The sequence below is a fragment of the Rousettus aegyptiacus genome, unplaced genomic scaffold (assembly GCF_014176215.1).
Source record: "Rousettus aegyptiacus isolate mRouAeg1 unplaced genomic scaffold, mRouAeg1.p scaffold_m13_p_13, whole genome shotgun sequence".
NCBI lineage: Eukaryota > Metazoa > Chordata > Mammalia > Chiroptera > Pteropodidae > Rousettus > Rousettus aegyptiacus.
In genome coordinates, this window is record NW_023416288.1 from 62,995,181 (window position 1) to 63,022,451 (window position 27,271).

Genomic DNA, 27,271 nt, shown 5'->3' on the forward strand with positions numbered 1-27,271 from the left:
AGATGGCCCAAAGGTAGGGCCTTCTGTCCCAGGCCCTTCCCTTCCCTCTGTCAGTTCTCCAGGGGACAGCTAGCTGGCCTCTTCCTTCCTGGGGCCTGATTTAGTGTCGGGGGGCCAGAAGGTGGCTAGCCATTGAGAACACGCACACAAGGAACAGCCAAGCCTCTGCGACAGGCCGCACTTTATTTGGAGTTTTCCACCTAAGCGGCTCCCAGCTGAGCCGCATGACATGTGCAAAAGTCCCCCCAGAAAGCTGGGCCTCGCAGTGTGTAAAAAAGGCCCCCCATGGGGCATAGCTGTGCAACCATAAAAAAAAAAAGAAAGAGAGAAATCCATCCCCCAGGAAGCCTGGCTGGGATATAAATCGCCCTGGGCCAGGCCACGTGCCAGCGCTGCTGCTGGTTCTGGGTCCTTTTTCTCCTCCGATTGTGCTTCTTTTCCAAGTTCTTAACACTGGGTTGTGGCCACCAGGGGGCCAGATGCAGTCCTCAGCACAGGGAGGCCTGGCCAGCAGTACAGTTTGAGGGTGCCCTCTCACACACGCAGACATCCCCAAACGTGTGTTCCCCCACTGGCCTCAGCCCCAACCAGAAAACTCAGGGCTTCCTTGACCCTCTGAATCCCCAGTCCGCCCTCCTGTCACATTTGAGGAGAGGGACGCTGCCCTGAGACAAGGCCTGGGGCGTGGCAGCGCCATTTATTTTAAACCCCAAGGCAGGTGTTTGTAGTGTCTGATTGTGCGTGTGTGCATCTGGGTGTGGCCCATTCGTGTATGTCTGTGAGTGTGTGTTTGGCCAGAGGTGGGGGCTGAGGCTGGGGGAGGCGCTTCTGGGATTCAGGGCACGTTGACTTTGAAGGGGCTTCCGGGGACACTTTCATCACCCCACTTGACAATGAGGATGTAGTCGCCTTTCTCCTTGACGGTATAGGTGACGTTGTATACCCGGTTGCCCATGTGCTTCACGTATACCTCCTCACACGGGGTCTTGGGCCCGTGCACACCCACCATCATCATGTTGGTGCCTGGAGAGAGAGGCAGCGAGGGTGGGCTCACACCAGGGTCCGTGCCCACACAGGCCCCGCCCCACCATTCCTGCCTCCTTGCCCACCCCAGGAGACCGCCCATCTCCCCCTCAGCATGCCTGCTTTGCTGCAGTCCACAGTGAAGGAGTTCTTCTGGCCCACAAAGGCCTGGGACAGCCCGGGGCCGCGTGTCACCACCTTGCTGGCATCTGAGGAGAACTTGGGGATGGAGCTGTAGCTGGAGCCCCGGCTAGAGGACGACTTGGTCACTGTCTCCACCAGAACTGTGGATGTTTCGTGAAGGCTGTGGCCTCCAGACAGCCGGGGACCTGAGGGGCAGAGTCGGGCAGCCATGAGCCAGGGCAGAGTCCTGCCCCTCTGTAGGCAGGGGGCACACGGAGTCTAGGGCTATGCTTCCTCAGCTGTGGCGCCCCAGGAGCAATGCCCCACTCTGAGAGAGCCTGGGGCATGGGCCCAGTGGCAGGTGTACCCTGAGGTCTGGGGCTCTGGCTCTGTGTCTCTCACCCTCCTGGGCTTCGTCTGGGAACTCAAGTCACAGGGTAAGAGTCTTGCTTTAAAAAGGAATATGTACCCAACTAATCCTTCCCAAAGCTTCCAAGAGGAAACCTTGCTAAATATTTACTGAGCTCTTTCTTTTTGGAAGCCAGAAACGTGAGAAGCCAGGAAGGCAGAAAGTTAAGCTCAAACTTGGGGAGCTGCCATAGGGAAAAGAATAAACAAGTGATTGACAATAATAAAGAGGAAAGATTTGAAACATGATTCTGTGTGAATCCACATGTAGAATATGGGGGGTGGTATGCTCTGTAAAGCTAGGTGCACCTCCCGATAACTTGACCGTGATGTTTGGGGCAGTCCGTGATCCAGATGTGAATGGCTACTGGAGCCATCCATGTGCGCTGGGCTGCAGGTCGGGCTAGAGGGACCTCCCCCTACCCAGGGCACTCACCTGTGACTTTGGCCTTGAAGGGGCTGCCCACGATGTGCTGGGGACCACCATACTTGATGGCAATGAGGTAGTTGCCAGGGGCCATGGGAGTGTAAGTGACCACGTGGCCCTCAGGACACTCCCGACAGTCTAGCTGCACCTTGGAGGGGCCATCAATGGTGACAGACAAAGCCCCTGATCCTGCATTCAGGGTGTTGACGATGAACTCTGATGATACGCCTGGGGGCCAGAGGTAGCAAGGTTGTAGGTAGGAAGGGCTTGGGGCCCGGGAATGGATGAGCCATGCCCCAGGATCCCCGGGGGCAGGCCTCTGTGAGGACTCAGGGCTCATTAGCACTGCTCCCACCTCTGGAGCAGGACTAGAGACTGAGCACCCCAATATATCTACCCCCTCCTTCCCAGCCCCAGGCGCTCACCTGTAGTGCCTCCCTCGAGCCCAGGACCATAGGCTGACACTAAGCCTGGATCCCCAGCCTGGCTCTGCTCCCCAACACGGATCTTGAAGGGACTGCCAGGGATGTGGGCACCATTGAACTTGACATCAATGGAGTGGACGCCATTCTCGTGGGGGATGAAACGGATGGTGTGCTTGTCTGCGGGACAAAGGATCGGTAGGTGAGGCTTTATCTCCCCCTCCCCCTCCCAGGAGGTCTTAGACTGACGGGGGGGGCAGGGGCAGGGCCAGCTCACCACTGTCCAACTCAGAGACATAGCACTCCTCCACGGCCCCCGAGGGCGTGTGTACCCTGGCATCGATCACACCCCGCGCGCCATTCAGCTGCACTGCAAAGGACGCTGGCTGGTTCACCTTGAGCCCCGTCTCCTGTGGAGACCACAGAGGATGCTCAGACTTCTGGGAGGGTCTGGAGCGCGCCTCTCTGCAGTCCAACCTTGCCCTCGCTGTACCCAAGCCTAGGAGGCTCCCACCTCCCATCCTCAGCCTGGCTCCTGCTGCCGGCCCAGCTTAGGGAGGCTCTCAACAAGGCTGTGGTGGGAGACGGGGGCTGGGTCTGTGGCTTCAGCACCCACCTGCTAGGAGGTGGTGCCGGTGGAGGATGATGTGCTCTGCCCTGGCTGAGGGGGTAAGACCTAGACACTGTAAGGTGGGCCTGATGGCCGAGAAGCCAGCGCTAAGATAGTGCCGTTTGGACACAGATGAGGAAACACTGGAGTGTGGCCTGGACTAGCCTGGGGGCCCTCTCTAGAGGAGGCGGGCTAATGGGAAGACTCCAGGGAGGTAAAGATGAGCCTGGGGGTAGAACATGGAGCCCAGTTCTAGTAGGGTAATGAGAGGAATAAGGGCCTCTGAGGCTGATAAGGCCACCCCGAGGGGCAGCCGGGGAAGGGCATGGAGTCCCCATTGCACAGACACTGGGAGAGAGGGGAACGTCTGTCTGGCCAGTCCGAGGTCACTGCTAAAGCCCTTGGCCACATGGGCCTGCCATCCTCGACTCCTGCCCATCTTTCAAGGTGGCAGAGGGGCCCCAAACCCAGACACACACCTGGAGGCTGGTGACAGTAAGGCGGCGAGCGTCATCCGACAGGGAGGCTACAGGCACCACAAAAGGGCTGTCTGGGATGTGCTCATCATTGAACTTGATGGAGACCTCGTAGTCACCTGGGGAGAGAAGGCCAGTCAGCCCAGGCCCCAGAATCTGGGGAGGCAGGGGAGGAACCACCCCACCCCAGCCTCATCCCGGGACAGGCTCCCTGGGTCAGGGTTCAGCTCTGGAAACACACATACAATCCTAGGGACGTGGGGTGGCGGGAGATGGGGCAGGGGGCGGGGCTGCAAGAGAAGAAGCAGTTCTGTAGCTCCGGCCACCTCCTGCCTGGTCGGTGAGCAGAAACCCAGTCTGGCAGGTCCCCATCGTGGACACCCACCTGGTTCCTGGACAACATAGGAGACCCCGCAGGAGCCATCTTTGCGGTCCTCAAATGCAATCTCTGCCTTGCTGGGACCCTCCACGGCAATTGACAGCCCCCCGGCACCTGCTTCTCGGGTCCAGATGCTGAACTCGGCTGGAAGCGGAAGGGGGGCAGGGGTGTCTCTTTAGCACTGTCACTCATCCTGCTGGCTGCCCTGCCTCCATCCCCTCCTGGCCACCTGCGCCTCACCTGGCACACCAGCCACACCTCGCTCCAGCCCAGTGCCTCCTGCCCGCACCTTATGGGCTCCGCCTTCACCCAGCGGCCCCACAGTGAACTGAAAGGGGCTGCCGGGCACATGCTGGCCACGGTACTTGACAGTGACTGTATGGGGGCCCATCTCCTGGGGCACAAAGCGCACGCTGTATGCGCTGTCCTCCCCCTCGACGATCTCTGCGGCTTCTGTCTTGCCTGATGGGCTGGTCACCTGTGCGGTCATGTCCTGAGAGCTGGCCTCACCTGCAGGGGGTGGGAATTGTCAGGGCAACCCTAGGGCTGTTCCTGGTCCTGGACCTGCCCCCACCCCCAGTAAAACCCACTCCTCCACTGCACAGACCGGCTCTGGCTGGCTGACCAGACCCTCCTCATCCTGTCCCGAGGGACAGAAGGCCCAGTCTTCCAGTGAGGACCCAGGCCCAGCCCTGCTCACCTTCCTGCTGCCGAGTGATGCTGCCAAAGGAGCCCAGCCTCTCTCGGCCCAGGAAGTCCCCAAAGACGGTGGGGAAAGGGTCTCCGCCAACCTGGGTGGACTCCTCCACCCGCACCTCACGCTTGGTCTCCCCGCCCCGCGTCTTGCTGATCTCCGTGCGCTCCGTGCGTGTATACGTGTGGCTGCTGCGTGTGAAGGTGCGTGTCAGGCGCTCCTGGGCAGACACCATCTGGAACCAGTTCCCTGGGGACACGGCCAGGGAGAGGGGAGGGAGAGATAAGCAAGCAAGACAGAAACCTCTTAGGGCAGGCTTTGGGCCCACTAGACCGTCCTGCCCTGCCCTGCCCTGCCCAGGCTCGCCCCAGCTCACACCTGGGATCTTGAGGTTGAGGTCACAAGTGCTGCCGATGGTGGCGATGGAGGGCGCCTGCCTGCGCCGGGTGATGCTCTCCTTCATTCGGCCCTCACCAGTGACCTTCACAGTGAAGGGGCTTCCTGCAGGGAGAGGAAAGGTGGGTCAGGTGGCTCAGACCACCTGCGTTCAACCCAGCTGCAGCCCAGAGCCTCACCTGGCACGTGCTTGTCAGCAAATTTGATGTTGATGATGTAGGTGCCAGGTTCGGTGGGGCAGTAGGTGACTTTGCATGTCCCGTCCTCCATGTCCTCACAGTTGATGTCCACCTTGCTAGGGCCTTCAATGCTTAGCCCCAGGCCCCCATAACCTGGCGAAAAACAAAAGACATGTCTCCCTGAGTCCCTGCTGTCCACTGCCGCTCTGCTTTCCCCTCCCCAAACCACGGGCTCCACCTGGAATGGGCACCCAGGGCGTGCAGTAACCACTAAGGACAGATGGCTCAGCGGGAAGGAGGGGTGAGTCAGGCACTGACACAGAGGGCAAGGTATAGGCGGTCCGGAAAATTCCCTAAGGCAGGCCTCTTGGGTCCCAGTAAGCGAGGGAGAGACAAACTCAGGACAGCGGAGCCTTCTCTTAAATGTGAGAGAGCTGACGTGGGGACATTCGCTTTCTCCTAAATGGGCTCCAGAATGTGAATCCCAACAGAGACGGGGCCGGAAGTTCAGGGAGGAAGGTGTAACGAAGGGGGTTCCGGGCAGGAAAGAAGGACGAGTCCTCATTAGAGGCACCCGTGGAAAGGACAGGCCTCTGGGGAGAAGCACCTGCGTTCCGAGTGTCCACGATGAACTCCGCCACCTGGAAGGTGTGTCCCTCGGAGAGGCCCTTGCCCCAGACCCGCACCTTGCTAGCGTCTCCAATCTCAGACGGCCCCACCAGGATCTTGAAAGGGCTGTTGGTGACGTGCTTGCCACTCTTACGCACGCTCACCACGTGCTCGCCAACCTCCTTGGGGGTGAAGGAGATGCCTGTGGAGAGGTGGGGGGGTCAGGCGTGGAGCCCTGGGCCTGGCAGCGCATCCCAGTCTGTGGGGGCCTTCCTCCCCCCCAGGCCCCGCCCTGTGGCCCCAGACCCACCGATGTGCCGGTTGGGCAGGCGCTTCAGCAGGCAGGGCTCCTCGTTGCCCGAGGGGGCTCGGATGCTGGCAGTCAGCTGGCTCAGGTCACTCTCAGTGATCTTCAGTGACACATCCGTGGAGGTGCCCACATTTAGCTGTGATGTCCTCATGGAGTCATCACCTGGTGGGGGAGTTGGGGTGTCAGGCAATCGTGACTCCAGACAGGTCCTGTCTTCGTGGGACACCTCTAGCAGGTCCCACTGACTCAAAGAGACTAGGAACCGCTCACAGGCACAGAGAGGCCCAAGGCCAGGGGGAGTGCAGTCTTCCTTCCCAGGTTAGCTGTCAAAGACTATGGAGGGGCCCGGCACCCCAACTGCCCTGGGGATGCCTCGGCCTTGGATGCGTTAAATCCCTAATTTGTGTATTTTAATCCCAAGACACATGGTTTCAGGGAAACAAAACTCTACACTGGACCAGGCAACACACCCTTTACTCCGTGGCTCTGATCAAGCTGCTGAGCCTCTCTGCGCCTACTGCTTTCCTCACCCATCAGAATGGATTATCGATACCCTCACCTCACAAGAGCTACCTCAAGGACTAAATGAGATGATGGGTTTCAAAGCATGGGGGTGGATGGCTGTCTCTCACCTGTAGAGGATAGAGCGTCCTTTACATTTGTCCAAATATGACTTCTTCCACCTCAAGGGGCCCTACCCTAAGGCCCTGGTGACCTGAACATTCTGGGCTTGCATGTCCGTTATGTATTGGGCTGTGTGTCATAGACTGTATGTGCTCACGTGCCCCTACCTGTGATCTTGGCTGTGAAGGGGCTCCCCGGGATGTGCTTGTCGTCAAAGCGCACGATGATGCTGTAGTCTCCGGGTGCCGTGGGAAGGTAGGACACTGTGCAGGTGCCATCCTTGTTGTCCTTGCAGGTGATCTCCGCTTTGGATGGGCCCTCCACGGCCAGGGACAGACCCCCTGTAGGTGGAGGTGGGCCTGAGATCAAAGGTCCTGCCCTCACCCCTGCATCTGGCTGGCCCCCCACACCAGCCCTTGACCTGCAGCAGCTCCCCTCACCTTCCCCAGCATCTTTGGTGACGATGGTGAAGGTGGCCGGCTTGTTGACCATGCCATGGCTCAGGCCTGGCCCGTAGGCACTGACATGGCGGCTGTTGATGGCATCCACGTAGAACTGCAGGGGGCTCCCTGGGGGTGCACAGAGAAGGGGGCTGGGTCAGCAGTGAGGACAAAGACTGCCGGAGCCTACCTCCGCTACCAGCACCCTCCAGCGGCCTCCCTGCTGAGCCCTACACTTCTGCTATAGGGGCCTGACTGGGGCAAGTCTGCTCCCACCAAGCTGTCAGATTCCCCAGGGCTTTGCAGTGTGTCCGCACACAGCGGGCACTCAACGGCTGTTTGTTGAAAAAAGGCAGGCAAGAATAAAGTTGCCCGGGCTGCTCTCAAATCGGCCCGGCTCAGCCCAGCCCTGCCCAGCCCAGCCCCCCACTCACCAGGGATGTGGTTGCCGTCATACTTAATCCCCATCTGGTGCAGGCCTTTCTCGGTGGGCGCGTATCTCACGGTGATGGTGCCGTCCTTGTTGTCGGTGATGTTGGGCCGGGCAGTCTTCCCAGAGGGCATCCGCACCTCCCCTGCCAAGAAGACCCAGTTACGTGGGGGACCCCAGTGCTTCCTTCCACAACCCCTTTGCTATCCCCACCCCGGTCCCGTGTGGTTGTGCTTCCTCCCCAGAGTTTAGGCACCGGCATGGAACAGCGGATAAACCCTGAACTGGGAGACAGAAGGCTTGAGTCTGAGTTCCAGCTCTGCCCAACTTTCTTTCTGCATGACCTTGGGTTGCTCACTTTCCCTCTCCTGGCCCCAGTTTTCATCGCTAAGACAAGGGACTGGGCCTGGACGAAGGTGTCCTCCCTCTGAGCCCTCGTGCCTCAGTACCTGTGAGCTCCCCTTTCTGCACGGTGAAGGGGATAACCAGGTTGAAGGGCCTCAGCATGGACTCCATTGGCTCCACAGGCACCACTGGCTCCTCTGTGGCCTGGGGCAGGTAAGAGAGAACAGCCGTTGGCTGGGGAAGGCCCGGCATGCTGGGCCTGAGCCATGACCGAAGTCAGAGAAAGTGAGGCAAGAACGCGATGGTTAATGGTGAAACCAGCGTGGCAAAGAGGTGTGTCAGCTGCAAGAGAAGAGGTGTCATGCCCAGCCTGGGGAGCCCTCTGCCCAGCCTGACCTCCCCTCTCCCGCTCCCCCAGATGGCCCCAAATCATGCCCAGCCCTGGCTGCTGAGGAATAGAAAAAAGAAATGAAGGTTGAAGAGGAGGAGGAGGGCAAGGGCTCGCCCCGTGGGAGGCGGCAGTACCCAGCGTGTGGGGTAGGCGCCAGGCCGGTGCAGCTGCAGCACGTCGGAGGGCTCCTCCACGCGGGGCATGGGATCGCACGCCTGGGAGGCAAGGCACCGAGAGCTCAGGATGTGGCAGGCCGGCACACCAGTGCGAGTGACCGGGAACTGACTCAGGGAATGGCTCTGGGTCCTGACATCCTGGGCTGCTCATGGGGCGGGATGGATATCTTGGGTGCTTTACCCTCTGCAGGGCTTCATTGTCCTGCAGGACCACCTTGAGAAGGTGTACGGGGACAGGGGGCCAAGAGTCAGGAGGAAACATGGCGAGTTCCTCCAGAGAGAGCAGACCAGTGCCAGAGCGGCCCAAGTTCACCTCCTGGGTCGGGAAAGCAAAGGCTTGGCTGTGGAGCATCTGAGCCCAGACGTGGGGAAGGGCTCTGGGATTCCTTGCTATTGCTAAGAGGGCCTGACCCGCCTCCCTGGACACCATGGAGTCCTGCTTCGGCTGTGGCACTTACCAGCACATGGAAGGGGCTGTTGGGGATGTGCTCGCCTCCAAAGCGGATGGTGATGACGTACTTGCCCGGCTCAGGGGCTGTGTAGTAGATGTCGAAGGTACCATCGTGGTTCTCAACCACGTCCACGTCAAGCTCTGCCCCATCCGGCGTGGACACCGTGCACGTCACCTTCCCCTTGCCGGCTGCTTTGGCATCTACCGTGATCACCGTCTCCTCCCCGATCTGGATGCGGGGGCCCAGGCAGGCACCTGCCACACAGAAGAGCCCTGTCAGGGATCTGTGACAAGTGTACCCAGCCCTGCTCTGTACCCAGCTGCCCCCACCGCCTCAGCCCACAGCCGGAAGAGAAGAGATTGGCCACTCACCTAGGCCATGGCCTCCGATGGACACTGGAAAGAGAGAACAGTATGAGACAGTGCGGCACACAGGAGGAGTGGGCCGGGGGCCAAGGGGCGGGAGGGGCAGGCCCTTGGGTCCCTGGACACTGGGCCAGGAACCTGGAAGAGCTGTGAGGGGTGCTGGACAGTGAGCGGGCAGAGGAAGTGGGTAGGTGCCCACCTGTGACGAGGCACTTGCTGGCATCCCCAGTGGGCAGGGCATGGATGCGGAAGGGTGAGTAGGGGATCTCGTCGCCGCCGTATTTGATGGTGATGGTGTACCGGCCACTCATATCCGGCAGGTAGGACACAGTATACGTGCCATCCCCGTTGTCCCGGATATTGGCCTTCTTGGGCTTACCCTCAGGGTCCTGGGGGAGAAGCAGAGGTCAAGGCCTGCCTGTCCCCAGAGCCTGACCTGGGTGGTAGGCTGAGCGTGGACTCACCAGGATCTGGACAGTGAGCAAGCCCTCCCCAGCGTCCCGGGCATCAATGGTGAACTCCACAGGCAGGCTGGCAGGGATGCCGGAGGCGTTGAGGCCAGGGCCACTGGCCCGCACCTTGCTCGCATCATGGGCTGGAAGCACCTTGATCTTGAAGGGGCTGGAGGGGCAGAAGGGATAGGCAGTTGGTTGGGGGTTGGGGTGGGACACTCCATCTCATTTTTGGGGAGTCTCTCCCCACAGACATGAGCAGGAGGGATGACTCCATAGAGCAGGGAGGACGGACCAGTTCCCAGGAGCCAGATCATATCCCGAGTCTGAGGGATGGTCACTTGGGGACACCCCTGACAGAGCCTGAACACTTCTTCATCCCAAGGAAGATGCTATGGTTTATTTAAAGAGGAGAGTAGAGAGGCTGCCCTCTCCTGCCTCCTGCCTTTTCCCTAGGTATTAATTTTGTGGCTACATGGTGAGAAAGCCTGAGGAACATCCCTGGGGGCTGTGCCGCCTCCAGGACAGAGACAGGCAGGGAGCCCAGAGAAGGAGCAGGAAGGGGCTGAGATGAGTGGGAGGCGCAGTCCCAGGGCCCAGCAGTGGCCTGCAGGGATGGCCTAGCAGGAGAGGCCCAGAGCTCGGCAGGGCACGGGAGGCCGAAGCTCATCCTCACCTGCGTGGCACCTCCTGGTCAGCGTACTTGACGGCCACTGTGTAGGGCCCATCGGTGGCTGGGGTGTAGTGGACAGTGTGGGTGCCATCTCCATTGTCGCGCACCTCCACAGGCTCAGCCACACCTGGGCAAGGAGAGCAGGGTCAGCAGAGCCTCTGGCACCCCATCCCACCTCCCTCCACTCTGCCCCAGACATTTCATACCTGTGGGGCCCAGCACGGCCACCTGCAGGGGGGCTCTGCCAGCTTGGCTGCAGTCCACCGTGAAGGTCTGGGGTACCCGGGCCCTGACACCGGCCCCCAGGCCTGGTCCAGAGCACTTCACCTTCCCAGGGTCTACCACATCCTTCACCGGCACTCGGAACGGGCTCCCTAGGAGGAAAAGGACATCAGCCCCTATGCACCTGCCAGGAGGATCTCCCGACACTTAGGAACCTGGAGGGAGCCTTCCCTGCCTTTGAAATGCCTCCAGGAGGCCAGACCAAAATGTGCAAATGCTAAAGAACGTGCTAAGAAAATGTAAACAAGGGTAAATAAACTAGACTGCTGGGCAAACCTAACTCATTTGGGCCACAGGCCTGAAAGAAGGCCTTCCTAAGTTAATAAAAAGTTGAAAATGGAATATTTTTAAAAGAAAACACATTTTTGACAGTAAAATTAGATAAGGGGGAGAAAAAGGTTGAGCAGCTCGGCCTGCAGAAGAGCGGGGTTCTCGGCTTTGCAGAGAGAAAACGAGAGGGCACAAGACGGTCCTCACTGAGCCAGTGAGAGTGTCCTGGACTGTGGCTGAGTGACTGAACCCATGAGGTCTGGTGCTCCAGGCAAAGGGCCAGGATGCCAGCCTTAGGCCTCTGTGAATGGCCGGAGGGGTGGTCCCATCAACAGCGCCCACTGCCCTTCCTCTGGAGACGGCCTCAGCGCCCATGCCTGTCCGTTCTGTGTCCTCCCCAATGGTGTGGCTTTTGGCTGTCCTGCTCTAGGGATGAATCTGCACATCCGCTTCCTTCCAGTTTCCCACCTACTGAGCAGGCATCCGACTGCCCACCTGGAGCCCTCCCCACCCTCCCCGCGCACCTGGGATGGGCCGACCCCCGAAGGTGATGTTGACATCATAGTCTCCAGGAGTGAAGGGGATGTACTCCACCGTGCAGCTACCATCCTTGTTGTCCTTACAGGACATCTTGGCTTCCGAGGGGCCCTCAATGGCTAGGCCTAGGCCTCCGGTGCCAGCTCCCCTGCAAGATGACACCCCTGTCAGCTCTGCTAGGACCAGTGGATGGGGATGGAGGAGCAGGGTGAGGTGGGAGGGAGGAGAGCAGGCCGCTGGGACACTGGGGAAGGTTTGCTCCTAGGTCATCCTTGACGGGGAATGGAGATGCTGAGGCAGCCACAGGGGACAAAGGAGTCAGGTGAGGGCTAGAATCAGGGTGGACACAGTGTCAAGATTAAAGTTAGGAAGGGGGGAGGATACCTGGTCTCCACGGTGAAGCGGTTGGCTTTGTTGACCAGACCACCCTCCAGACCTGGGCCAAAGGCCCGGACTCGAGTGGGGTCGCAGCCCTCGGTCACGCCCACTCGGAAGGGGCTCTTGGGCACGGCTACCTCATCATACAGCACCTCCACCAAGTGCACGCCTAGAAGCATCCACACAGAGCAGGTCAGGGTGTGCGGCGCCCCACCACCCGGCCACCCCGAGGACGCTGGGATCCGATCCCACCAGCCCGGCTCCGGCTGGCCCCTCACCCTCTTCGTAGGCTGTATACTGCACTCTGTAGGTGCCATCCCCGTTGTCCGTCACGTAGGTGTCCGTTTTAGCACCCGACGGGTTGAGCACTCGAGCTGTCACGTGGTTCCCACCCGTGGCTGTTAGGGATCTTGCATCCACAGTGAACTCAGTGGTCACCTCACGCAGGACACCTGGGTCCCAGGAGAGGAGAGCTCAGCGCGGCCGGGCGCAGCTTTCACATAGTAGCTAACCCCCGACTCCCTCCCCAGCCCTGAGGCTGCTCCTTGCTGGAGCCTGGGACCCCGTGCCCGTGAGTCGCAGGCTCTGCTTCCCACGGCCCCTGCTGTCGCTCCCTTTGCCACGTGGTGACGTTCTGTTCACATCAGTCACCCCACCAGGCTGTGGGCCCTTAGAGGGAAGATCTGGGTCTTACGTCCCTCTGCACCTCTGCTCTCGTGCCTAGGTTAGGGTGTGGCCCCAGCAGGTCGTAACACATTTACTGAACCAAGCTGAACCATCTCCTGACTCTTGTCGTCTCGATCCCAAAGCATCCCTCTGTACCCTCTAGAGCAGGGTTCTTAGGTTTTCCAGATCAGGATCCCCTTAGGCTGATAAAAGTTGAGTACCTCCCCCCAAAATGGGTGGACACAATTTTGCCACGAGAGCAGGGGCAAAGCTCCAAGCCCTGTCCTTGCCCTTAGCTCCTTCTCTGGGGTGTCTGTCTGCAAACTAAGGAATCCAGGGCTGCCCCAAAGCCCGCCCTTCATCCCACATTGGCGCTCTAAGCCCTTGGCCCTCCTTCCCTCCATCCTGCTGACTCCTCTGGCTCCCTGACTGACGATCTGACAGGCTCCTGGATCCTTCTGTCTCACTCACCATGAGGCTCCACGCCAGGCCCAGAGACCTTGATTCCACTGGTGTCGACGGCGGGCTGCACATGGACACGGGTGGGGAACTTGGGTACGGGGTGCCCGCCATACTTGATGGTGATAGTGTAGGTGCCGGGGAAGGCGGGGCTGTAGGTGATGTGGTAGGTGCCGTCTGCATTGTTGTGGATCAGCACCTCGGCCTTGACGCCAGCATCTGACAGGATCTCAATGGTCAGCTCAGCATCACCCGCCTCTGAGCAGTCCACAGTGAAGGTGGCTGCCTCACCAACCTTGCCACGCTCCAGACCTGGCCCACTGGCCCGCACCTTGCTTGGGTCGAACACGGGCCGGATGGTGGCCTTGAAGGGTGAGCCAGGGATGTGGGCTTCGGCGAACAGGATGTTGATGGTATACTCGCCCGGCTCTGTGGGCAGGTAGCTGACAGCACACGAGCCATCACCATTGTCCTGGCACTCGATCTTGGCTTCACAGGGGCCCTCCACAGTCAGCCCCAGGCCACCTGTGCCAGCCCCCTTGGTGTCGATGGAGAATGGCGCTGGGGTGCCTACCAGCCCGCCCTTGAGACCAGGGCCATAAGCACAGACCTAGAGAGAGAAACAGATATATGGGTTCCCTATACCTGGCCTCTCCTGTGCCTTCACGGCTCCCCACGCAGATAAGCACCTTCAACTGTAGCAGCTACTACAGACTGAGTCCTCATAACAGTTCCAGGTGAGGAAACAGAGACGGAGAGATTAGATCATTTGTTCCAGTGAGTGGATCTGGGACTCAAGTCCAGGTCCGATCCAGGGCTAGGCTGTTAATAACTAAGCTGTCTCAAAGGCAGGTCCTGGGGTGGGGATTGCCTTGGCCCTGGGTCCTTCGCTGTGCCCACTCTGGGACATAAGGCCCTCTGATCTCTGCCCCTGTGACTCAACCATCTTCCCTACAAACCCGCTCCTAGCTCCCGCCAGCCCTTGTCTCCTCACCTTGGAGGGGTCAGGGGGCAGGACGCCCTCCACAGTGAAGGGGCTGCCAGGCACGGGGTGACCATCGTAGGTGATGTCCACCTTGTAGGGCCCCTCCTCGGGGGGCATGTAGCGCACAGCCTGGGCTTCAGCTCCACCCCCGGGCTCCAGCTTGCAGGGGATGGGTCGCCGGGAGGGTGAGGTCATCCGCACGTCCAGCTGGCCTTGACCGCCAGCCCCTCGTGTGTTCACAGAGAAGGCCTGTTCTTGCCCCACAGCCACCTCTGCATGGAGGGCAAGGGACGCCATGAGCAGGGACTCCAGCCCACCCCAAACGCCCCCCACTCCCGGAGCAGCTCTTGCCCCACTTACTGTTGTCGAGGCCTTGAACTTTGACTTTGCTGAGGTCCAGTGGAGGCGCCACGTTCACCACGAAGGGGCTTTTGGGGACGGGGTCCCCACCATAGGTCACTGTCACTGCCATGTTGCCCTATGGGGTACAACAGGAGGTCAGACCTGGGTGGCTTAGATGTAGCCTGGCAACATGCCTTTGGTCGATGTGGCCTTGAGGCTCAGAGATTCACATCAAGAGAGAATGGGAGGCAGGAAAGGGGCCAAGACCCAGAACGGACCCTATGAAACTGGAGGAAGGGGACCCAGAACCCTGTCAGCCAGGAGGGCTGGGGGCATGGAAAACGGCAGGGCGCACCTGTTGGACGGCCGTGTACTTGACAGTGTAGGAGTAGTCGTGGTTGTCGATGATTTCAAAGTCCCGTACAGCCTCTCCCTTGGCGGCCCCGGCAAATTGCACGTCCAGCTTGGCCTTGCCGGCTCCCTTGGTCAGCACCGTGAAGTGAGTGGGCTTCCCAACTTCCACACCTGTGGAGCCACCCCGACATGGAGGTGAGGGCCTGCTGGCCACCTAACCCCAAGTTGCCTAGTCCCTGCCCAGACATTCACCTGTGCGGTTCAGCCCAGGGCCCTCAGCCTTGACTTTGCTGGCATCGTGAGACGGGTCCACTTTGATGTGGAAGGGGCTGGCGGGGATCTCCTACATGGAGAAAAAGCTTGGTCAGGGTGGGCAAGGACAGCTTCTGAAAGAGGCCCCTTTGCTTCCTCTGAGGCACATTGCCCACACACAGGAAGTGCTCAATCGATGGCCTTGGAATTGTCCCCCGGCCCACAATGACAGCATCTCCAGCTGCCAGCACAGACTTGGGGGCAGTGGTATAGGCCACTGGTGACTGCCAAGAGCTGAGAGTGGGTACCTGGTTGGCAAACAGCACCATGATGGTGTAGCGGCCGGCCCCTGGGGGTGTGTACTTGACTGTGAAGGTGTCATTGTCATTCTTGATGATGTCAAAGTCAATGTCAGCCTCTGCAGGGCCCACCACACCGGGGGCGCACTTGATGCCAATGCTCACATCGCCTGTGGGGAGGCAGGCATGAGGCCATGAGACGGAGCTGAACAACCTCCCCTGCCTGACCAGTCCCGTAGAGTCCTGGCCAGAGTACTAGCCTCAGCAGGCCGGACCCCGCCGGGCCCTACCCCCGATGCCCACTCAGTCCAGGCGCACCTTGCCCTGCCTCGCTGCAGTCCACAGTGAAGTAGGTGGGCTCGTTGGCTTTGAGGCCCGTCTTCTCCACGCCAGGGCCATACACCTTCACACGCTCGGGGTGACTGCCCTCTCCCACGTTTACCTGTGGGAAGGAGTCAATGCTCAGCACGGTGAACCTCCCTTGAGGCCCATCCCCTTCCCGAGCACTACCCGCCGCAGCCTTAGCGGGACTGTCAGCCTCTGCAAGGGGGCCTGGAGGTGGGGAGTGGAGACAAGGGCCCAGGGACAGCCAACATCTCTTGCATGGGGTTCCACCCGCCCTCTGGGGCCCCAGGAGGTGGGTAGGGTCAGGGCAAAGAGAACGCACCCGGAACGGGCTCTTGGGCACGTTGACGCCTCCCCAGGAGATAATGATGGTGTGCTTAATGGGCTTGGTGGGCACATAGGAGCAGCGGAAGGTGCCATCGCCATTAGGGATGACCTTGATGTCAATGGGGCAGCCATCGGCGTCCTGTGGGAGTCACAAAGCAAGGTTTTTAGAGGGCTCAGGCTTCCTCGGAGCACCGGCACCCTCTGTGGGCCTCAGGCCGTCCTCCTTACCCACCGCCACACACAAGGGCCTTCCCAGCCCAGACCTCAGGCCACGGGAGCCTAGTGCCACATGCTCTGATGGCTAGAGTGCACCCTGGGAGTCAGGGAGCTGGGCTCTCGGTCATCTGCGTGGCCTGCTCTCCCTGCCTAGGTCTCTGAAATGTGTTAGCAAGGGAGACGCTGAGCTAAAGCAATGTTCCTAAAATTGAATAATGAACATTTTAAAGAAGAATCTTCTTCCTAGACTTAAGATATGTTCATTAACCTCTAGGGGTCAATGAACACCAATTTGAGAAACTAATTTAGGAAACTAATATCTTACTCAAATTATCTTTTAATCACAAGTTACTAGTATAAAAACATGTTTTTGATAAAGTTATGTTTTTAAGATTATTAGTAAGGAAACATAAAATTAAAAATTTTCCACAGTTCTTACGGACCCATGAGAATGAACGAGTCCTGTGATTCCTGGAGGCCCCTGCCTCTCACCTGCCTCCCCGCCCCCAGGGTCCTGCCCAGGAGAGTGACATGGAGCAATGTCCCACCTGAGCATAGAGCTTCAGATCTCCCTTGCCAGCTGCACGGGCATCAATGGTGAACTCCGCGGGCTTGTCCACGATGCAGCCCGTGGGCTCCAGGCCGGGTCCAAAGGCCTTCACCTGAGCAGGGGCAAGAGAGGAGGGCTGGGTTGGCGACTAGAGGAGGGCCTGCTCACCCCATCCCAGGCTGGTGTGCGGGAGCTAGGACCGCACCTTGTCCGGGAAGCAATCGGGTGGGGCTGGCTGGATGTGGGCAATGAAGGGAGAGTCTCGGATGTCTTCATCATCGCAGATGACATGCACGGCATACTCCCCAGGCTCCGTGGGCCAGTACCGCACGTCGCAGGAGCCATCTCCCTTGTCGTCACACTCGATCTTGGCCTGTGAGGGCCCCTCGATGGAGAAGCCTGGGTGCAAGGCGCAGAGGATCAGCGGCAGCTTGGACATCCTGTCACTCCCCCAGAACCCCACCCCGGTGGCCCCCGTGTCCCATCTCCTTGCCTCATCCCAACACGCCCCAACGTTCCCACCTCCGGTCGCTCCCCAGTGTCCCTCCATCACACTGCTCCCCAGCATTCCCACCTGCTGCCACCCAACCACTTACCCAGTGTCCCCACCTCCGTGCCAATGGCCTCCACCACAAAGTCGGCTGACTTGCCCACCTGGCCAGTTTCCAAACCGGGACCCCAGGCCCGTACCTTCTGCGCTCCTGCCTCTGGGCTCACCTGTACCTCAAAGGGGCTGGACACAGAGGGAGCCAGTGTCAATGTTGAGAAGTGTCCCCACCAGAAGTCCCCCTCCTCTCTTCCCGCAGAGTCCCAGGCAGCTGGCTCCCTCCTGCCACCCTGTAGGGCCCAGACAGGAAGGCAGGGGTGCACGGTGCTTACCTGCGGGGGATGGCGTAGCCGCCCCATGTGATGGTCACCACGTACTTTCCAGGCACCACGGGGTAGTACTCACACTCGAACACACCGTCCCCAGCCTCCCGCACCTTCACGGGCTCCTCTGTGCCCTCTGAGGAGATGCAGGAAGTGGGAATCAACAGTGGACAAGTCCCAGCTCCTGGACCCTCTCGAGGAGCCCTGGGGACCCAGGCCCAGCCCGAGGGCAGAGCGGAGCATTCCCAGCTTGGGAAACTGAGGCAGAGAGGAGATGGTGTGCCTAAAGTCCCACCCCGCCTCTGGTCAGTGTCTCTTTGGAGTCTCCAGGGGACGTTGTGCTGGCTGACATGGCTCTCAGGGGGTCAGAGCCCCTGGCCACATCCCTCCCTCCTCCCCCAACCCCACCACCTCCACCCCCACCACTCCTACCCCCATCTGCCCAGGGCCCTGGCACTCACTTGGCCCCTTGACTGTGACCTTGAGCTCCCCACTGCCAGCGCCCTTGGTGAACACCTTGAAGTCAGCCACCTCTTTCACACGCACACCCTTGGGCTGCAGGCCCCGCCCAGAGGCTCGGCAAGCATTCGGGTTACAGGCTGGGGGGGAAGAGGAGAGGGGAGGCTGAGGGTGCTGAGGGGTCCTGGAAGGAGCCTCAGCCCCTCACCCCTCATCCCCCACCTCACTGTGTACACTCCTCCTGACACCCTCACAAGTCCATTGCCTCATGCAAGCTTCCTCCACGCTCCCCGGTACCCTCAACACAACTAGGGCTGCTGGGAGCCACGCTTGGCAGGGAGCCAGGCACAGGCCCCTGTCGGGCCTATTACAAGGAACTTCTGCTAGGTTCTCAGCGTCAGTGCTGCCTGGGACAAAGGCATGGCAGAGGCCGGGTACAGAGTGGAGCAAAGAGAGACAGGGACGGGCCCTTCACAGTGCTCACACCATGTGCCCCTGCCTTGTGCCCTTGGCATTTCCCCCTCAACCCTTCCAAGGCGGCACTTGTCCGGTATCCTTCGCTGTGGTCCCCTGACCCACCGCGGGCGTCGGGGGTGGGGAGGTGATCAGGAGGAGGTCTCTCTAGAGCCCCCTCCCCGGCTGTTCTTTTGCCCATGTGAAGACTTCGGCTGGCTCCCCCCCAACCACGGGCTTAGTGCTCCATTTCCCATAAATCCTCAGACCCAGAATGTGGTGGCGATTCTGTGTCCTGGCCTTGGCGAGGGTGATTGTGGGGACGGGAGAAAGGACTTTACCTTCAGCCACCTGGACGGGGAAGGGACTGCGGGTGATGGGGGCGCCGGCGAAGGCGACGTGCACCGTGTGCGGCCCCTCCATCACGGGCCTGTACGTGCAGCGGAACGTGCTGTCGCCCTTGTCCTCCAGGGCCACCTCCACTGTGTCCCGCCGGCCCTGTGGGTCCACGATCACCACAGCAACATCACCAGTGCCAGCCCCTGCCAAGGACAAAGGCCGTCAGCTCCCACTCTGGACATACACAGCTACTCAGAGCTACCTTCCCCTGAGACCGCCCATCCTCTGGCTGGGACCTTGTCCTGATCCCCCACCCGCACCCCCATGCAGTCAGGGGCTGCCCACCTAACATCCCCCAGAGCCCCATCTCTACCTGCGGTGTAGATGTCAAAGTAGGTAGGTTTGTTGGCGACATTGCCCACAGGCTCCAGGCCAGGCCCACGGGCTGACACCTTGTTGGCATCCCCCAAGGCCATGCCCACATTCACCTCAAAGGGGCTGCGTTCAATATTCTGGCCAGCAAAGAGCACGGTCACCTGGGGGTCAGGGGTCAAATGTTAGCTTCAAGGGGAGAACAGTGCTGAGAGGTGGCAAAGGGGCATGCAGAGTCAAGAAGAGTGGGAGGCGGGTGGCTACCACCCTGGGGTCGGGTGTAAGCTGAAGGGAGGGGGGTCCACTCATCCAGAGCCTCGGATATGAATGGAATGGAGAGTGTGGGGGAGGGTCCGTGGGTAGATACCTTGTGCAATCCGGCAACCTTGGGCACGTAGGAGACAGCGTAGGTGCGGTCCTTGTCATTGTTGGGGACGACCTTGGCCTATTGGGAAGGGAAAAGACTGGAAGTCACAGTCGCTGTATCCCCTCCTGACCCCACAGAGCCTGGCGGCCCCCATGGCGAAGCTGCCCCCACTCTGCAGCATAGAGGACGGCTCCGGCAGCCATCTCTAGGCCATTCCTGTTGTTGGCCTGTGGCCTCTGGCTCTAATGTCACACTAATCCCTCTTGTCCCAAAGGCTTCTTCATACCTCCTCGGTGTGGCCCTCAGGGTCCTCGACGTAGACCAGCACCTCGCCCACGCCGGCATCCACCGTCTGCACGGTGAAGTGGGCGGGCTGCAGCACGGTGTTGCCCTGCGGTTCGATGCCTGAGGAGCAGAGGCAGAGGCTGGTTACTCGGGGAGATCCATCCTGGCGGCGCCCAGCTGCCCGGGGAGGACCGCTGGGGACTCAACACATACCGGGCCCATAGGCAATGGCCTTCTTGGGGTTCAGCTGCTTAGAGCGAACAGGGGCGCCAGGTTTGAGCTTGGCTTTTGGGAACTGGGACAGGTAAGTCATGACAGAATGCTCATCCACGTTGGGGTCCACAATCTCCTCCGGGGCGATCACCTGCCATGTGGAGGAACGGAGTTACAGGGCGCCCTCCTTACCTAGCAACCCCAGTTCTCACCCACATCCCGAACAGGCATCCTTATAGACCCCACCTCCACCCTCGGCCCCTTGTCCCTCTCCTCTCCCCGCACCCCAACCTCAAGTGTACCTGGGGCACCCCGAGCCAGTCGTCCGCCTGCTGCATGGCCTCCCGGGCATTCTGCACAGGCTGGTTGGGGTCCCAGGCCTCCCAGTCGGGGCAGAGGCCTGGAGAGGTGGCGAGGGAGATGACAATTAGGGAGAAGCAGTCAGCCAGAGGCAGGGTATATGCTCATCTGTCACTCTCACAGGCTGTGGGTTCATACCCCCTTCCAGTGGCCAGATTCCTGCTGACCCCCGATGTTATGGCCCATCAGCCGGGATGCCCACTGCTCCTTAGAAGCAGGCGACCTTCCCTAGCACCAACAATGAGGCCTTTCTGTCCTGGCTGACGCAGCCTGGCACCAGCCCTGCCAGCCAGCCTCCTGCCTTCCCAGGCCCCAGCACGGACCCCGCGCACCAAACCCTAAACACCAAACCCCCGTGAGGGCACCCCTCCCGGGCCCCTCCACCTCATTCCAGCGGCCTCGGAGTGGAGAGAGGAGGTCCCTGCCCCACATATGCCTCTGACCCACCCCCTAGAAGGTCCCCTCGCAGCTGCCCTGAAGTCCTATATCTCTAAGCACTTCCCACATCAGCCCTAGGGCATGAGACTCCTCTCCATCCCAGTTGGGGAAACTGAGATATTGAAGGGCCTATTGGGAGAGGATGAATCCTCCTCTATGGCGACCCAGAACCCAGCTCTTCTGGCGGAAGGACTAAGGTAGCCCCAGATCACCCCTGCAAAGGGGTGTAGGGGTGAGGAGGCGCTTGGTTTAGGCTAGACCTGGAGGAGGGTGGGTGATGCTTACTGGCGGGGACAGGGCCGGCTCAAGGGCTGGAATCCAAGACTGGCCAGAACAGCTGAGCTCACTGCTGGCAGCCACACCAGCTACGGGCAATGGCTCAGCAGCTGGGACTGCTTCCCAGGCTGCCGGTGCCCCTGCCTCCCACCCCCTGCTCCCTAGTTGACCCCAGGCTGAGAGATGATTCTCCCAAGGGGCCATGGCTCCCCACTAGCAGAGTTGACTGACCCAGGGGGAAGAAGACCTATTTTCTCAGGAGATGAGGGTCAGAAAAGGAGCTGCACATGGGGCAGGGCTCCAGCTGTGCTGCCCCAGCCTTCTCGGGGTCCCTGAGCTGCCCCCACCTGACTAGGCCAGGGCTGGGTCACCTGCCATGGGGCAGTGCCACACCGGCCTCAGCCCCCTCCCAAAGCTGTCCCAGGATTTCACAAAGAAGAGCCTCCTCTGGGTCTAACTCCTGGCCTTCTTGCTACAAGTCTACCACATTTCTCTTATCTCAGCTCAGCAGAAATGGTGCCCGTTTGGCAAAGTAGGAAGCTCATGGAGCAGGGAGCTGAGGCTCTGGGCTCTAGATCACTTCTGCCACAGATAAGCTACGTGATCTTGGACAAGTCACTAGCGCTCTGGACCTCAGTGTCCTTGTCTGTAAAATGAGGGGTTCTAAACCTTTTCTTGCCGCTGCAGAACCTGGCACACCCATCGGGAAGGGCTGACTCCAACACTGATTCTCAGCTGGGGAAGCGGGGAAGCCCCACAGGTGGTCCTGCTCCCCCAGCTCTGAGAAATGCATTCTGATCACCACTGGCCTCAGTACCACCAGCTCATCCACTCTTCTTCCAGGCCAGCTAAGGGATCCATGTGTCCCAGCTGGTCCACTCACCGGGGGCACAGTTGTCCACCAGGGCACCCAGTGCTTTGCCGTCCTGCCAGTCACGGTTGAAGTTGGTGATGGGCAGCTGGGGCACCTTGTTCTGGATCCAGCCGAGCAGACGCTGCTTGGGCGTCTGCTTTCGGGCATCCTCATCATCCTCGTCCTCCCACATGGGCATAGAGATGGAGTAGTGCAAGATCAGAGTCCAGATGAGGCCCAGGATCAGCTTCAGGTTCCCATCCACGATGGCCTTGCTGTCTGCAGAGTGGAAGAGACGATTTGGGCTCAGGAGGGCCCTACCTTCCACTGCTCAGACCCCTCTGGCCCGAAGCGCCCTCCCTCCCCTGTCTCCTACTTCTGGAACCCACTCCCCTCTCTGCCTACCACATTCTCTCCCTCCTGTAAGGCCTGGCCCAGAAGACAGCCCCTTTACAGATCCTTCCCTTCTCCCTTGGAACGAGGCTACTTCCCAATGTGTCCCCACCGCAGAAACTCTCACCTCTTTCACAGCACTTGGGTGGTTCTCTTATTAGACTATAGATGTCCACGCAGTTATCCGGTAGGTAAGCCTCCTGGAGGCAGACACTACTGTGTTGTTTCATTTTATTGAGGTATGCTTGACATACCACAAACTGCACATATTACGGAGTACAACTGAATAAGCCGTGACGACATGTACATATCCATAAAGCCGTCGCCATAAGATAATAAACACACCCCCTTCCCAGAGTTTCCTAGCACATTCTCCTTTGCGATCCCTCCCCCTGCCCTCTTCCCGGGCAACAACACATCTGCTCGAGGTCACTATTGATTAGTTTGTGCTTTCTAGAGTTTTATACAGTATGCACTCTTTTTTGTCTGGATTCTTTCACTTTAGACGTTATATTTTATCTCTCTATACTCAGAGCCTAGAACTTAGTAGGGTCTGAATGAATGAATGAATGAATGAATGGATACTTAAAAAAATTGAAGTTGGAGAGGAGTAGGACCCACCTGGTTCCAGCCAAATTCTACTCTGAAGGCCATAAAAGGTTTTTGGAACAAAGTTCTGAGAAGAGGGAAGGGGTACAGTACATGCTCTGTTAAGGCTTGAAAAAAAAAACATGTTTTCAAATGCTTGGGGCCAGTGGGATTTCACAAGAGCCAGGGGAAATTTCACCCATGGGGATTCAAGTCTTAGAAGCTGAGACCCATATCCCATCCCCTCCTTTGAGGAACACGATGCATCAGAACTGTTTCCTCAACATATTGGGGAGCCTAGTTCCCCTTAAACAGCCAGAAAGAAATATCCAGGAGCAGGGGGTGGCCTGGAGTATAAATCTTTGGAAACCAGTTCATCTGAGAAGAACAATGCAGGCCTGAAATCCATCAGTTTCCCTGAGCCCTGCTTTTAGGAGGTTGGGAGGGGGCGGAAGACTGAGCCTTGTTTACTGGTGTTGCCCAAGAGATGGGAAAGGGTGGGGCTGAAGACGCCCGGTACACATTTTTTCTGACCCCCCTAGATCTTGGGGGACAGCATTGGGCAATCCCAGCATCCCCCACTCCACCCCCACCTGCCCTCAGGAGGGACAATCTCAGCCTCTCTGTCCCTCTGGTCCAGGGCTCTGGCCCCCTTTGGCTTCCCCACCCATTCACTGATTCATCCTTCCTTCCCCGGCAGCTCCCCAGGCCGCCCCCTCTCCCCCTGGCTCCACTGCAGCACAATGGTTTGGCAGCTTTCAGATTCCATGACACACTCACTCCCAGTCTCCCGGTGCTTCAGTGCATTCCCTCTCAAACACACAGGCCCAGGGCACAGTCACACAGTCTTGACACCCAGAGCCCCACAGCCTCTCACAGTCCTGACAGCCTCCAAAGTCGGTGCTTACAGAATTACTTCTTGCAAACTGGAGCCAGATCCCTGGGAAGGAGGCCTGGAGGCTGCTGGGGTTGGGGGTGGGGGGAGGGGTAGGTATGGGGGGGTGGGTTGTGGTTGGGGGAGGTCCTTCATATTTGCCGCAGGAATAGGTTTCTCCCCAGCAACTGGCCCTGGGCCAGACAGCAAGTGGTCCACTTTGGCTTGGAGCAGGAGAGGGGTGGGCCTAGAGTCTCACTCTGGGAGCGGTGACCTTCCTCCTCTTCCTTTCCCCCTCGGAGGCCAGGCAGAGGAGGGGAGCTCAGCTCAAGCCAGGCTTCCTCTCTTGCACCCCGAGCCACCACTTTTATGCCTGCCAGGGGATACCCCCAAAGGGAGGAGCCCAACAGTCAGTCCCTGAGGCCACCCCAGTCCCCAAATGGAGGGGAAGGACAGAGGGCTGGACAAAGGAGGGGCCGGGACAGCTGCTGCCCTCTCCAGCCCCTCCCTTGGCTGTTGGCTCCAAGAGAAGGAATAGCAACTGGGGAACAGCTGCGGGACAGAGCTGCCTCATGCGTCTCTTTGTTCGGAGGGGCTGAGGGGGCGGTGGTGGGGACCGGGATGGGGGGAGGGTACTCTGCCTTCAACCCTAGCAGAGTACCCTCTCCTTCAGGTGGACTTCTCAGCTCCCAGCTCCCACCCCACTCCTAGAAAGGGAAGTGGGAGTCTTTTTGACCTCTTTCCAGGTGCCCAGATGCTTAATTTCGGTCTTGAGATAATGTCCGGAGGCGGGTCCCTGATAGCCCCTTCCCACCATTGAGCAGAGGGAACTAGAGGAAGCAGGATGCCACCCCTGGCGGGGAAACCCTTTCCATCTGCACAGGGTTGGGCAGGCCCTGCTGCTGGTGCCCCCTCGCCTCCACCCTCAGCCTCAGGCCCAGCAGCTGAATTGCTGACAGCTTATCTCATCAGCGAGAGTGAGCCACTTGGCCCAAACGGAGAACGGTTCCCTTCCTCTCAGCAGGAACCCAGCAGGAACCGAGGCGCTTCCCTCCCGCCCTCAAACCAGTTTTTGCTTCTTCCCCCTCTACTCTGAGCCGGCCCCTCCACAGCTGAGCCAAAGGGCTGGAGCCAGGCACCACCATGGGGGAGGGGAGAGGTGCACTCAGGAAGGTTGAGGCCTGGAGAGGGGCCGGCCTCCCCATTGCTGGGAGGGGAGGGGAAGGCAGAGCAGTTTCCTATAAAGTCGTGGTGAGGCCCCAAGCTCTCTCCTGGAGACCCCACCTGGGACAGCCAGTCCCGTCTGTCAAATCTCAGCCAGCAGGGGTTGAAGGCCCCAGAGCTGGCTGACTTCTCTCTGACCAGCCCCCCCCCCCCAAACACACTCTCACATAGCCCTCAAACCCACTATACAAACCGGGGCCCCTCCCCCACCCGTCCTCAGGCTTGTCCTTCTGGAAAGCTCAGAGACATCTGCTGTGTCACGGAGGCAGGGCTATTTCCAGGCTAGAGCATGTGGGGGGGCAGTATTGGGGCAGGAGGGGGTAAGGCCTACAGAGGGGACAGGACAGGGCAAAGGGCCCCGGACTGACCTCAGCTGCTAATTCAGGAGAACTAGAGATGCCCTGAGGGAGAGTGGGGGGTGGACAGATATTCAATTATCTGGAGTATAGTCTCTGGGGCAGTCTGGCCAGAGAGGCACCTGACCCCAAATTAAACTCCTCTCCTGGGACCCCGGGGTGCACCCTGCAAGGGACTCTTTCCTTTAAATCACAGCAGGACTCTGAAAAGATCACCACAAGGGTAGAGGGCCTGTCCCAGGCCCCCAGCCTGCAAGGAGGACTAAGGGCTGTGAGGGGAGGGACAACTTTTGGCCACTCAGAGTCCAACCTTGGCCTCTGGGCTCCCAAGCCTAGAGTGTCTCCCCACCCCCACCCAACACAGACACACCTTCCAAATCTGGTTACACTCAATGACTTCCTCCCTTCTACAGGCCTTCTCCTCCCTCCCTTCGGCACAGACCCGTTAGCCGCAGCCAATCCCAGCTCAGGGGGTGGGCTGGGGCCGGGGCTGGGGCCGGGCACGGACGTGAGGAACCCCCTCCCCGGCAGGCTGAGCAGGAGGAGGACAAGCGGGGGTTAAGGCTCCCGCACTCGCTCAGTGCCTTTTTAGGTTTCTGAGGCTGGGCCCTGCCTGCCCCGGCCCCGGGCCTGAACCCAGCTGCTGAGCACATGGGAGCCACCGGCTCTCTGTCTGCCCCGGAGCCCCGGGATCCGCAGTAGTTGGGACTTGCCTTCAGCCCGCTCCAACCCTTGGAGCTGCTCCGAGGCTGGGAAGCCGCTGCTTTGTTTGGGGGAAGATGCCCCCAGGAATCAGTAATGGGTACTGGCCCTGTCCTCTCAAGTACAGCTGGGGTTGCTCGATGGCAGGAATGGGGACTATGAGCAAAGGCGAGAAGGTGGGAGCGTGTGGGAGAAGCTGGGGGACCCTGGACCCTTCCGGCATCCCCCGCCGCCGCCGCCGTGCAGAGAGGGGCGTGAAGGCAGTCCCCGTGTGGCCGGCGCCGGTGGCTGGACAGCCGGGGCCAGGGTCCCCTCCCTGTGCCAGGGGCTGCTCTCCGCTCCCCGCCCCCACCGGCACCTGTGTCCCCTGTCCCCACGGGCCATCCCGTCCTCGGGACACTCCCTGCTCCCCGCCCGCACTGACCTATGGACACCAGCTTGATGTGCTCGCGCTCGAGGAACTCGAGAGCCACGGACACGTTCTCCAGCTTCATCTGGCGGAAATTGGGGCGCGGATGGAACTTGCGGTACATGCGCTTCTGGCTGAGCACCTCGAGCAGCGCGATGAGGCGCAGCCCGTCGCTGAGGTCGCGCTGCAGGTCGGTGAGGCGCTTGCCCACGCACTTGAGGTGCTCGTTGCACCAGCGCGTGAACGTGTTCTGCTGGATCTTCTTCCACGGCGCGTCCTCCGCCAGGTCCTTCTCCGTGGACGGCATGTCGTCCGCCTCGTCCCCCAGGCCGAGGCCCGCGGCCTCCGAGTAACCGCTGTTGTTCATCATCCTGGCAGGGGCCGGGCCGGGCTGGGCGCTGCGCGGTCTGCGGGGCGCGGGCTGGGTTGCGGCTGAAGGCGCTGTCGGGGCGCTGTCGGGGCGACCGCTGGACTCGCAGCTCGGCGCCGCGCGGCTCTCAACTTCTCTCGCGCCCCTGGCTGGCCGGACTCGGCGGGACTCCTCGCTCCTTGGCCGCGCGCTTTCTCTCTCTCCCTCTCTCTCTCTCTCTCCCTCCGGGGGCGGAGCAGTGCTCGGGAAGTGCCGGCCGGGCCGGGGCGGGGGGTTTAAGAAGCCCCCGAGCCGCGCTCCCCCCGCCCCGCTCGCGGCCCCCGGGTCCACGTCAGAGCGCCGGCCTCCCAGGAATGCCGCCCGGCCCGCGGGTGGGGGCTGCGCGGAGCCCGGCCGCCCCGCCT

General features: G+C 60.2%; 1 protein-coding gene across 2 annotated transcripts; it reads right to left on the reverse strand.

Moving 5' to 3' along the window:
- Nucleotides 1-162: 162 nt before the first annotated feature.
- On the reverse strand, nucleotides 163-27,186 carry FLNC (filamin C). Of its 2 annotated transcripts, XM_016148664.2 has the most exons (48): nucleotides 26,513-27,186; nucleotides 21,982-22,230; nucleotides 20,327-20,424; nucleotides 20,025-20,175; nucleotides 19,813-19,931; nucleotides 19,527-19,604; nucleotides 19,161-19,323; nucleotides 18,790-18,990; nucleotides 17,998-18,135; nucleotides 17,546-17,672; nucleotides 17,263-17,399; nucleotides 16,872-17,065; nucleotides 16,665-16,778; nucleotides 15,896-16,039; nucleotides 15,547-15,670; nucleotides 15,238-15,398; nucleotides 14,930-15,020; nucleotides 14,679-14,848; nucleotides 14,342-14,459; nucleotides 13,991-14,253; nucleotides 13,009-13,606; nucleotides 12,150-12,323; nucleotides 11,878-12,040; nucleotides 11,481-11,641; nucleotides 10,611-10,778; nucleotides 10,408-10,531; nucleotides 9,744-9,900; nucleotides 9,479-9,668; nucleotides 9,286-9,309; nucleotides 8,921-9,168; nucleotides 8,421-8,501; nucleotides 8,000-8,099; nucleotides 7,555-7,695; nucleotides 7,121-7,249; nucleotides 6,848-7,021; nucleotides 6,057-6,218; nucleotides 5,745-5,948; nucleotides 5,138-5,290; nucleotides 4,941-5,063; nucleotides 4,569-4,811; nucleotides 4,109-4,378; nucleotides 3,875-4,012; nucleotides 3,493-3,608; nucleotides 2,681-2,813; nucleotides 2,407-2,583; nucleotides 1,991-2,209; nucleotides 1,143-1,352; nucleotides 163-1,023 (listed from the first exon to the last, which is right to left on the reverse strand). In XM_016148664.2, the coding sequence occupies exons 1-48, from the start codon at nucleotides 26,865-26,867 to the stop codon at nucleotides 836-838; spliced, it is 8,163 nt and encodes a 2,720-aa protein (XP_016004150.1). In that variant the 5' UTR covers nucleotides 26,868-27,186; the 3' UTR covers nucleotides 163-835. The 2 variants fall into 2 exon arrangements, with proteins under 2 accessions (XP_016004150.1, XP_016004151.1); XM_016148665.2 differs by lacking the exon at nucleotides 8,421-8,501.
- Between the last annotated feature and the right edge of the window lie 85 nt (nucleotides 27,187-27,271).

Bases quoted from the DNA above. Each gene is read 5' to 3' on its own strand.
- FLNC (XM_016148664.2), bottom strand. From the start codon at position 26,867: ATGATGAACAACAGCGGTTACTCGGAGGCCGCGGGCCTCGGCCTGGGG. The intron at 19,932-20,024 runs GTATGTGTTGAG...TCTGCTCCTCAG, and splicing joins GGCCATTGCCTATGGGCCCG to GCATCGAACCGCAGGGCAAC. The intron at 15,399-15,546 runs GTGCGCCTGGAC...GCCTCCCCACAG, and splicing joins CTGCAGCGAGGCAGGGCAAG to GCGATGTGAGCATTGGCATC.